The 12,237-nt window shown below is 35.7% G+C and overlaps 1 protein-coding gene and 1 non-coding gene across 2 annotated transcripts in view; one reads left to right on the forward strand and one right to left on the reverse strand.

Moving 5' to 3' along the window:
- CD96 (CD96 molecule) overlaps positions 1–12,237 on the forward strand; it is a 103,340-nt gene that overhangs the window by 20,535 nt on the left and 70,568 nt on the right. The window contains exons 4-5 of the mRNA XM_049785608.1: positions 4,792–4,999; positions 9,310–9,365. Of these exons, the coding sequence (XP_049641565.1) occupies positions 4,792–4,999; positions 9,310–9,365 (264 nt within the window). The remainder of the gene's footprint in view (positions 1–4,791; positions 5,000–9,309; positions 9,366–12,237) is intronic.
- On the reverse strand, positions 9,733–9,836 carry LOC126026919 (U6 spliceosomal RNA). Its single transcript, XR_007502105.1, has one exon. It is a non-coding gene; the product is annotated as a U6 spliceosomal RNA (small nuclear RNA).

The raw sequence follows: 12,237 nt of genomic DNA on the forward strand, positions 1-12,237 counted from the left end.
TATTTTTCCATTAATTAATATAATAAATGGTGCAACGGGTAAGTTTTATTTACCATGCTGAGAGGAAACATAGAGTTCAAAAACTCAGCTATAATTCCTTCTGTCTGATGGTAGTTGACCGTAATTGCTTCTTTGTAGTCGAACTTAACGGGCTAGCCAATTTACAAAGTGTTGACAATGAATTGAGATGGAGGAAATGAATGAGTATGTCAAGCAGCTTGATTTGACAGAACTGAGTGGAGGGAGAATATATGGAAGTAGTATGAAGATAAGAAGCAGTCTGGGGATAAAGTAACAGCAAGCAATAGAATTAGCAGCCTTTATTGAATAAACGCTCTCCACGCAACACTTAATCTATACTATAGTTAATACTCCTAGCTCTATCACAGGGCCGGGACTACCTTAGAGATCTGATCAGTTAGCATCACTAACCTGAATAGAATCAAAGTCTCTAGCTCAAAAATAGGAAAGTCTCTTCAAAAATATTTTTAGGGGTCAGAGAGATAGCACAGCACCAGGGCATTTGCCTTGCACACTGCCGAAACAAGATGGACCCAGGTTCGATCCCTGGCATTCCATATGGTCCCTTGAGGATGCCAGATGTGTTTGCTGAGCGCAGAGCCAGGAGTAACCCCTGAGCACTGCCTGATGTGGCCCCAAAATAAAATAAATTTTTCTTTAATTTTTAGATGTTTAGGAAAGATATTTTTCATGTTTAGTGGGACTCCACCCAGGCCTGCTCTTGCCAATTATTTTACCCTAGTCCTATACTTAATTAACTTGTTCTTTCTTTTTTTCTTTTTCTTTATGGCTTGTGAAAATTCAGCTTTATTCGGAGGACAAGACTGAAGCCCAAAGCCTCAGCATCAGTTCTAGCCAAAAAGCTCAATTAACTTTTTCATTTCCTTGTCTTCTATAGATCCTGAGCTTGTACTACTTTTTCTTATAAAAGTGTTGTTCTCAAATATACTAAGCAAAAAAAAGTCAAGGACTGTTCATTCTATCAGTTTTGTGTGATTGTATACAGCAGAGTAATTAACAGCAAAACTGTTGAAGGAAAAATCAGATTTTTCAAGTCCTGACTCTATTATTTTCTGTGTGGCCTAAAAGCTAAGATTGAGATAATAAGACCAGATCCCAGAATATAGTCAAAGGCTCACCAAATAATCAATAATTAAAATAAAAGTTTTAATAAACTAGCAAATAGGAAAAAATTTATGATAAAAAAATCAAATTATTTTTCAAATATTACCTGATGTGCTCTTTTCTCTCTGAAAAACTTATGTTTTTAGTAATTACTTTAAACACTGTGGTTACAAAATAGCTCATGATTGAATTTCATTCAAACCATGTACACCAGTTCAACAATCAGTGCATGTTTCCTGTCACCAGTGTCCCCAATTTCTCTCCCACCCTCTTCCGATCTCTGTATGTTGTTTAAGGAAAAATATTTTAAAATATGCCTGTGGATCTTGGAGATTGATGTTACTGTGTATGATGGTTGCATGTATGAGAGTTAACAGAGAACAGAATGAGAAGTGAGCAGTGTACAAATTTATGTAATCATGTTTGTTTTTCTTGATTGTTTAATGTTTATTAACTTTTTTCCACATGGGAAAAGACTTTAATGTACATATTCCAGTGCATATTTGGGTACAAATGTTTTTTTTTATCTCAGAATGAAGTATGACTTTGGATATGTTCCCTAAATTTTAGTGCACTCAATTGTAAGGGGAATAATTCATAATACTAACTCCATGGTTTTGTTTCAAGTTATAAATTAGGCAATGCAACTAAATAATGTAACATAGTAACCCATACTCAGAACATAACAAAATCTAATATTTCAAGCATCGTTTTTATAACTTTTCAAAATTCCTCAAATTAATTAGGAAGATAGTGAACTCTTCTGAAATAAGTAAACATTTGTGAGGTTAGAGGTTAGTGAGTCTGCAGTATTCAAATATCTATTGAGCAGCATTTTTGGGTAGATGCATGATAGTTGAATTACTTGTACCAACATACCTCATTAAATTGTAAAAGTATACCAGGTTGAGAGTCCCATTAGTCTTAGAATTCTTTATTAATATTTGACAATGTTCCTTTTTGAAGAACAAGAACATAAAATCAAAACAGGCAAGAATGGAGACTTCATAAGACTTCCTACCTGCTGTTTTTTGTGTACTTGGTTGTCTAAGGCTATTGTTATTGGACAAGAGTTGACACAGACTCCAGGATCAAAGTCAAATCAATCTCTTCTAAGAAGTCCTACCAAACTGCAAATTGCAAACACATCTGAAATGACAAATATAAATAAAAATTTCTGGGTTCCTGTCATTTCCTTTTAACTTTAATTTTAAATATTCTAAAAAGTTTTCATTGCTTTGGGGTTGTTTTATAATACATATCTAAAACCTATTTATCTCTGCTCTTGGCCATCTTTGTTAATATTATAATTTAAGTATCTTCTTACTTTATTGAACAAATTGCTTAGCTCAGCTTATTATAGTTTGTTGTAAAGAATATAAAAGACGAGAGAAATTTTCACAGTGCCTAAAACAATTAACAATTGTTAATTTAATTTATGGCTAATAAAATACCAAATTTTAAAGGTGATAATGCATAATATTAGCATCATCTTTTTTCTTCTTTTAATAGACATTGCATTATTTCCCTGCACTTGTTTTGTCCATCCTCCTGCTGTTAGTTCTATGTAAGGCAGCCACTCATATTGGTTCTTGCAAACTTCTTTGTTTTGTTTTTTGTTTGTTTGTTTTGGGGTCACACCTGGTGACACTGAGGAGTTATTCCTGACTCTGCGTTCAGAAATTGCTCCTGACTTGGAGGACCATATGAAATGCCAGGAATTGAATGGAGATTTGTCTTGTTTGCAATACAAACCAGTTACCGCTGAGACAATTGCTCAGAAGGAAAGAGAAACTCTATTGCTTTGCCTTTTAAATATATTTGTCTATCACTTATGACAAGTGGTACCACAGACCAAAAGGAAAAAGGTCTCACTAGTCTTGATTCCTTCCTTCTTCCACAACGTGACAGGCAGAAACATTTAAAATGGTGTGTCATATACTCCATGACCCAGACGCATTATGAACTCCAAATTCCTCACACACAAAAATTAAGTCACCAGGCTAGAAGCAAAAGCTGTCAAATTTGTTTTCTTATGATGAAGGATCTGCAGGGGAAGCCTGCTTCCTTAACTGGTTTCCACTTCAACAAACGCTGAGTTAAACGTTTTCATTCCTCTGTCACCACACTGTTCTTTGGTGCCATTTGAGACCCTTTCTCCAGAACATAGATTTCTTCCTCTAATTTTCTGTATCCTTCTACTTTAGAAAGACAGTAGTTCAGTGTAGATCTGTCTTTATAAGGATTTTAAGCAGAGTTTAATTCTTCACTGAAAATTCCATCCATATTTCTATCTGTAAAGTTGATGACAACACTAGGCCGGTTCACCAAAAGAACTGTGTTTTGAAATTTCTAATAAGTATATCTTATAAACATAAAGATAAGTTTGGGTTTTTTGCACATTTTTACTCTTTTCTATTCACCCACAATGTATACATGAATCACCTCATCTACTGTTTCTATTTCTTTTCTACCCTAAATTCTCTCCCTCTCTCTCCTTCTCTCTCTCTCTCTGTCCCCCCCCCCCCCAGACTTTGCTTAGGATTCACTCCTAGCTTTATTCTCAGAAATCACTCCTGTCAGTGCTCAGGGAATCAAATATGGTGCCAAAAATCAAACCTGGGTCAGTTGCGTAAAAGGCTGTACTATAACACTGGCTCCCATCTCGTTTTCTTAAACTAAATATTTCATATCATGGGTCTTTATAGTATTTTGGTGACTTTTTCCCCCATTTAAGGGGAAATTCTTCCAATTTAAAGTTTCTTCCTTTTCCACAAATATGTGCACATGAGTATTTATCTGTGGTTTTGATTTATATCAGTGATTCACTTTCCTAGTTTTCTTGAGCAATTTTTTTTAAAAAAGTACCCCATCCTGGGCTTCTGGACTTCAATCCTTGAGCATCAGAATATCTTTGAAATAACTTTCAATAATAATCAATTTGGGGGGGGTTTGGGAGCCACACCCAGTTATGCTCAGGGGTTACTCCTGGCTATGTGCTCAGAAATCGCCCCTGGCTTGCGGGACCATTTGGGACTCCAGGGGATCTAACTGCAATCCAACCTAGGTTAGCTGCATGCAAGGCAAATGCCCTACCATTTGCACCACTGCTCCAGCCCCCAAAATTCCTTTTTCTAAAGGAAGCTTAGGAAAAATAGGCTGAAGTTGAAATCCTAGAGTAAACATTTTTTTAAGAAGCTTAATAATATCTTTATTTAAGCACCATGATTACAAACATGTTTGTAATTGGGTTTCAGTCATAGAAAAGAATGTAGTCTTCTCGCAACACTAAACATTAAAATGAGGATGTGATCTGTCATTGGCCCCCAGTATTGCACTCCCCCAATACTTTTTCAGATATATGGCTTTAAGGCAGATTATAAAGCAGAAGGTCAGAAGAAAAATAGATATCTGTGCATTAAGATATATATATATATATAATTAAGAGAAAGTGACAACAATTTTAAATTCAAAGTCCAGTATAATGATGAATCACTAATAGCATACTAATTATCTCTGAGTTTCCATAATTTTTTATTGTCTTGATTTTCAGAAGATACAAATGAATTAATACTTACCTAACACCTTGTCCAAAGCTGCCACAATTGAGTGCTTAATAACTGATCATTGTTTTATTCTCTACAGGAGCATAATGGAACTCAGGAAATGATTTTCACTGGAGATCATCCCATCAGCAATTCTATAGTATTGAAAGACAGAGTGAAACTTGGTGCAGATTATGCTCTCAAACTCTCTCCAGTCCAAATCCATGATGACAATCTCAAATTCTCTTGTCAAGTTACGATCAAACCAGGAAAAACATTGAGGAGCTCCACCATGGTCAAGGTTTTTGGTAAAAGCTTTTGTTCTTTAATTTCTTGGTCTTTTTTGTTTTTGTTTTTTGTTTTTGTTTTTTGTTTGTTTTTGGTTTTTTTTGGGCCATACCCTGCGGTTCTCTGGGGTTACTCCTGGCTGTCTGTTCAGAAATAGCTTCTGGTAGGCACGGGGGGGGGGGGGGGGGGGGGGGGCGGGGAACCATATGGGACACGGGGATTCGAACCAACCACCTTTGGTCCTGGATCAGCTGCTTGCAAGGCAAACACCGCTGTGCTATCTCTCCGGGCTCCTACTTTCTTGTTCTTGTCTCATTTTTTTCTGCTTTGCTCTTTCTCTAAGAAGATGAACAGCCTTACAAAGATAGCTATTCTTGAATTCTGTTTGCCTTGACACTTTTTGTTTATGTTGGGGTTGGAAACAAAATTAGGAAGCTAAAGAATAATAATCAAGTTCATATAACAAACCAGACGGAAAAAGCCATAAATCAGTCAACTTGGTGAATACATCTTATCTACAATTCTAATGTTTCCTTAGAATGCTAAAAATCTCTTTAATTATATCTGCCAAGTTCTAATTGTTCTGCCTAATTGTCTTCGCTGCCTGCCAAGAGCAAGGCAGAATGGGGCCGGTGTGACAAAATGAAGATAATAAGCAAAGCTCCAAAGAAAGTCTCCAAGAATCCCCATCTCCCCATTCTTTCCGAGACCATACTCAGTCTCCTCCAACTGAAGAGGATGGTGAGGTGTCTCTCACCTCCAAACAAGGACCTGTAGAGATGACCCCATGTCCCTGATAGAGTATGGAGCTGAGCTGCACTATCCACAATTGCAGATTACCTACAGTGCACACTTGAGAAAAGACGCAAAAATTCTATTTTGCTCAGTCATGCAGGAAAACCTTAGCAAACAGAAACCTCCAGCTTAGGTTGTTGGTTTTTTTTTAAATATATAATCTTTGGGACCAAGATTTATTTGTATGTGAAGGCAATAAGGAAAGCAGTGATGTGGATGAGCAGTTAATTGCTTTTTGAAAATGAGGTAAACAAAGAGAAAATAGTCTTACCAAACCCTAGGGCAAAGGCTGCTGGTCTTTCCTCAGTTCTATGAATGGCAGTTCTCTGAAAAACTTTACCTAGAATCTTATTGCATTATTAATGGAGGTCATATAATTCAGTATTTGGAAAGAAACACCGGTCTCTTATTTATTGCTTTTACTAGCTCTGTCTGTCTCTCTGTCTCTCCTGCCGTCAATCTCACCTCATAGACTAGAAAATATGTATCCTTGGTGATTAGGCGATAGATAACATGATATAGAGCCTAATATAGCTCCGAATAATTAAGAGTTCAAATATAATATCATGTGAAGGTTTGGGAAAAGCTGTTCTCTGATATCAATATTACCATTTGCTCATGCTAGCTCTATGACTGTCAAATCAATGAAGCCTGCTTTCAAAGATGAGAAAAAAAGAAATCAATTCGGTTAGGCAAATGTCTCACTTAATCAAGCATTCTTGCACAATTACTTGATCTAATTGCCTTATTGGCGTTTAAGCTCATCTTTTTGCAGCATTAAAATTCAACTGGGGAGGGAGTGATAGCACAACAAGGAGAGTTTTTGCCTTGCAGGAGGCTGACCAGAGTTTGAATCCTGGCATCCCTTTTGGTACCCACAGCCTGCCAGGAGTAATTTCTGAGTTACAGAGCCAGGAGTAACCCATGAGCATCACTGAGTGTGACCTTCCAACATTCAAAAAAACAAGAAAAAATAATAAAATAAAATAAATAGCTTCATCTTGATCTTGATGCTTTCCTTTAAGTTTCCTTGATACCTTCAAGTCTTACACTGATCTCCCTTTTGTATCTAAATTTCTCTATTTTTACATTTCTAGTTGTGCTCCTTTTGGTGTATTCTTAAAGTAAGAGTTTCTACTTGTTTGCAGAATTATATTTTCCCTTCTCTGGGATTTTTTTCTCTTTAGTCAACTCACCAGTTGCACTGTTTGATCTAGAGTCTCACTTGAATTTTAACATATTTTGGTGCAGCAGCTGGATGTATTTTATAGTGAACCTGACATACAGATATGGTACGTTTATGATCCCAAATTTACTCTGCATTTCATTTTTTTCTTTTTTTTCGGGGGAAGCCACATCCGACGGCACTCAGGGGTTACTCCTGGCTCTGCACTCAGAAATCGCTCCTGGCAGGCTTGAGGGACCACATGGAATAAGGGGAATCAAACCATCATCTGTCCTGGGTTGGCCATGTGCAAGGCAAACACCCTACAGCTGTGTTGTCTCTCCAGCCCTATTCTGTATTTCTTGGCTATTTTTCTAGTATAACAATTTAAAATAAAACATATACAATTTGGCATAAGCTAGTGCATCACAGATCCATTCGCTATTCCATAATCTCTCTTATTTCTCTCCTTCCCCCAGCAGAAACCCTATTACACTTTAACACACCGACAAAGTTTCCCCAGCTTTTCCCAACTGCCTGCACATTTATTTCTGTCCACTTTGCCTTTCTTATCCTACTGATTCCTTCTCCATTTCAGAACCCAAGTGTCCTCAGCTTCAAAAAGAATATTTATATCCATTACCCCTGTGATTTTCAATAATTGTTTCTTCCTTTCATGCCCTTCAGTTTGGTGGCATTTTTGGTTAATGGAAGGTTAGATATATTCCTCCTTTCATGAGTGTTTTAGTTTCATGATTTTGGCTCCCCTGGCAGAAAAATAATCAAGAGAAACAATGAGAATTTTATCTAGTTTATAAGGTCCCTTGGAAACATCTAAACAGGGGCAGTAAAACAAGTCAGTAAAACAGGAGAAAATGAACAAAATAAAATGAGCACTTTATTTACATTTTCTAGCCACTTAGCACTGTAGGTTTGGAGCTCTTTCTCATTAGAGAATCTTGGAAGAATATATATCAAAGTTATCTCACATAAAAGCAAAGAACTTGTTATTATCTACCAAGTTCCCATACGTTTTTCTAGACTTCCTCTTTGCTCTGTGAACTGAATGTGATTCCAAAGCCTTGATAAATCCTTAAAAGAGAGTTATAGGTCAGGACGACATGTCCTTTAAATTACTTTATTATATAGAGGCAAATTCTGTGTGGATATCACAGTCATGGATGGTACCCACGACAAGGGCTTTTAATACTTTTCCACTAATCTATACATGATTTTCATTGTTACGTTCCAAAATGAACCTGAAGACATGTTAGTTCCCTGCACTGTACTCATTGTCAACTTTGATTTGGACACTGTTAAGAACAGAGATATATGTATTTAATAGTGACCTTGGTCACTATTTTTTTTTTTGGTTTTGCTTAGTTTTGGTTTTGTTTTATTTTTTTAAATATCTTTATTTAAGCACCATGATTACAAATATGTTTGTAGTTGGGTTTTAGTTATAAAAAAGAATACCCCTCCTTCACCTGTGCAACTTTCCCTCCACCAATGCCCCCCAACTCCCTCCTCCCCCACCCCTTGCCTGTATTCGAGACAGGCATTCTATGTGCAGAGATAGACTTATAAATAAGGGCCTCTGGTTTTAGGCCTTAATCTAAGCCAAAAACAAAACAAAAACATTTCAAGTGTCAGATATAATACTTTCACCTACCAAAAATCTCTTATCTTGAAGGTTAGATTAAATTTCTTTTAAAGACTTTCCTTGGGATGGGGGGGTGGGGAAAATATTAGGACAAAAGGGGAGGAAAGTACATACTCTAATGGAGGATTTGGTGCTGTAATTTTCATGAATAAAACTATATCAATAAAATGTTGTAAACCACAGTGCTTAAAATAAAATAAAAAACAGTTTTCATCTAATTCCTCATCTAATTCCTCTTTAATTTCATAACTCAGGGTTTCATACTTTCTGTTTATAAGTAAGTATTTTTCTTTAAAAAATGTGAATTTCTTGTCACCATTGTTGTTGAAGGAAGCACAACAGCTTTGCTCAAGGTTATTCCTAGTTCTGTGCTCTGGAGTGACACTTGGTGGTATGTAGAGAATTAAAATGAGAGTCCCTGCTGCTGCAGTTGTATTCAAGGCTGTATCTTTATCTTATGTTCTATTTCTCCTGCTATGAAAATGTGAATTTCTTAAGAAGAGTGAACACGATTTACCCTATTTTATTTCCTAGACACCTGTCATACTGCCATGTACATAATGAGTGTTTTATTTAGTGTTTATTTGATGAATAACAAATCTTATGCACATATATGCGTCTGTGTTCATACACATATATGTAGCAGTTAGACTGGCTTTGTTCTGATGGCTGTCAGGATGGCTAACTGTGTTTTATTTGCCTTTAAGCTAAGCCAGAAATCCCCACGATTATGGAAAATAACTCCACAGATGTCTTGGGAAAGGTGAGTCACTTTAAAGCCTTTAGGAATCTATAATATATGCCAAAATCTGTTGGTTACTTAGATATCAGAATGTCATATTGAAGGAACTTAATCTCTGGTCCTGAGACATGGGTCATGGAGTAAAACTGAATTGATTCTTAAAAATGAATGCGAATCTTTAATGTGTAATTTAAGGTTCTCAGAATATGTGATCTCTAATTCTTAACCCTTAATTTTCTGTGGACAAACAGCCTCAATAGTTTAAGTATATTTTAATAAAACCTGAGCAAGATAGAGAAGAAAAATGTGGAGTACAAAACAGTGTAAGTACTTGTAGAAGATTAAGTTTTTTACTCAGATGGTATTTTATTTGTTCTAATATTTTCCCTATCATCTTTACATTTTTACATCTTTCCCTGTCCTCTTTATACAGGGGCTATTTTAATCTCTGTATCATTCCAATTTTAGTATTTGTGCTGCTGAAGTGAGCATGATTCTGGCTATTCCTTTTTTTTCTTTTTTCTTTTCTTTTGTTTTCTTTTTTTTTTCGTTTTTTTGTTTGTTTGTTTTGTTTTTGAGCTGAACCTAATGGTGCTCAGGAGTTACTCCTGACTCTGTGCTCAGAAATTGCTCCTGGCTCAGGGGACCACATGTGTTGCCCAAGATCATGCTGTGTCCTTCCTCGGTAAGCCACTTGCAAGGCAAACACCGTACCACTACATTACCACTCTGGCCCAGATTCTGGCTATTTTTTAAGCAGTACATAAAAGGGCAGGTGAGAACAAAAGGTAGTATAAGGTTCTCTGATGTATAAGGTAGCTTCCAAGCTCTAGTAACTAGGAGTTAAACTCACTTGCAAGCATTTCTTCTATATTTCTGTAACCTTGAACATATTACTTTGTAATTTTGCCATTAGTTTTCTATCTAAAGCAAAATGATTTAAAAGGGGATAAAATATAAAGGATAGGGGCTGGGAAGGTGGCGCTAGAGGTAAGGTGTCTGCCTTGCAAGCGCTAGCATAGGACGAACCGTGGTTCGATCCCCAGTGTCCCATATGGTCCCCCCAAGCCAGGGGCGATTTCTGAGCGCATAGCTAGGGGCCAGGAGTAACCCCTAAGCGTCAAAAGGGTATGCCCAAAAACCAAAAACCAAAAAAAAAAAAAAAAAAATATATATATATATATATATATAAAAATATATATATTATATATATATATATATATAAAGGATAAAAAAAGTGGTTTAAGGGGCAGGAGCAAGAGCTCAGTGGTAGGGCATTTGCCTTGCACATGGCTGATCCAAGATGGACCTGGGTTCGATCCTTGGTGTCCCATATGGTCCCCCAAGCCAGGGGTGATTTCTGAGCGCTTAGCCAGGATAACCCCTGAACATCACCAGGTGTGGCCCCAAAACGCATATGTTTTCCAGAATTAAATAAAGTATTATGTAAAAAGTTCTTAGTATATGGAGCAGATCTCTAATGAACCAATTATGCAATTTGGTCACTTTTGATTTTAGTGCTATTATGTATTTGTGTTACACCACATATCTTATGGCATGATAAATTCATTCATCCTTTCTTTATGAAACACCGAGTAAAAGGAATATTTAATTAATTCTCAAGTGTTTTTGAATTTTTATAAGAAAAAATATTCTAGTCTCTTCTAGTTCTAGGAATATTAACTCACTTAGTATATCTGCTGAAAACAAAATACTTAACTTGACAACTTTAGACAAAGTATTTCTCAGACTTTGTGGGGCAGTTTTAGAATAGTCTACACCTATCTATACATATAAATATATACACATATACTTAAATATATATATAATACAATTTTTTGCATCTTTGTTAATTTTATTCATTGGATAATTGTTCTATAGCCCAAAATAGATAGGGGAATATTTTAAAATTTTTGTTCTAACACAATTTGATAAATTTTTCAGTGTGGTTTATTTTAATAATGTATATAAAATAATAGTCCAGTAGAAAGTGTTTGACTGATGTTCCTATTTCTTATAAGAATTATTTATATGAGCTAGAGCCATAGAGCAGCAGTTAGGGCACTTGTCTTGCATACAACTAACTTGGGTAATCTCTGGCACCATATATGGTCCCCAAGCACCACCAAGAGTAATCCCTGAACACTGCAAAATATGGGCCAAAAATAATTTTTGTAGGTTATTTATGCCAATTATTACAAGTTACTTGTACACAACCCAACTCTAGAACTATATATTAAATAAAATAAATTTTGTTTTTAAAAAGAAAATTTCCTTATATGTCTTTGAATTTCATCTTTTATACCTATGCTTTCATAAATATATTATAGAAAGCAGAAAACTTTCCTTTCAGAGGAATTAACAAATAGTCTTTCATCAACTGCATATAGCCAACTATAGAACATGAATTGTCCATAATCTGTTAAGATCTTGCCAAATGTTGGTTAATGCTCACTATAATATTCTTATAAGCCCCGTTGTATTTGAAGTAACTCATTAACTATTTCAAAGTCATTTCACATGCTGTTACCATGTGCTACTTTGAAAAATTCTCTAAACTAGACGGGGAATCTGACATATAGTTGATGAGAAACTGGATTCTGGCAAGTCTAAACAACTAATTGAACAAAAATAAAAGCCAGAGCGGGATGAGAATTTGGTATGCTCATATCCCTGGCAGGAAGAATGGTATGATGAAAGGTATAATGAAAGGAGATCATGCTTCAGGGAAAGAAAATTAATGTCAAATCCTAACTGACTGCTTACTAGGTACTTACGTTCATCATGTAGTTAACCTCCATGATTTCTTTTTTTTTTTTACCTTTATTTATTTTATTCTTAATTTGTTATTATTTTAGAATTTGTTTATTTTTTTTCTTCTTTTTTTCATTTT

The sequence above is a fragment of the Suncus etruscus genome, chromosome 13 (genome assembly GCF_024139225.1).
Source record: "Suncus etruscus isolate mSunEtr1 chromosome 13, mSunEtr1.pri.cur, whole genome shotgun sequence".
Taxonomy (NCBI): Eukaryota; Metazoa; Chordata; class Mammalia; order Eulipotyphla; family Soricidae; genus Suncus; species Suncus etruscus.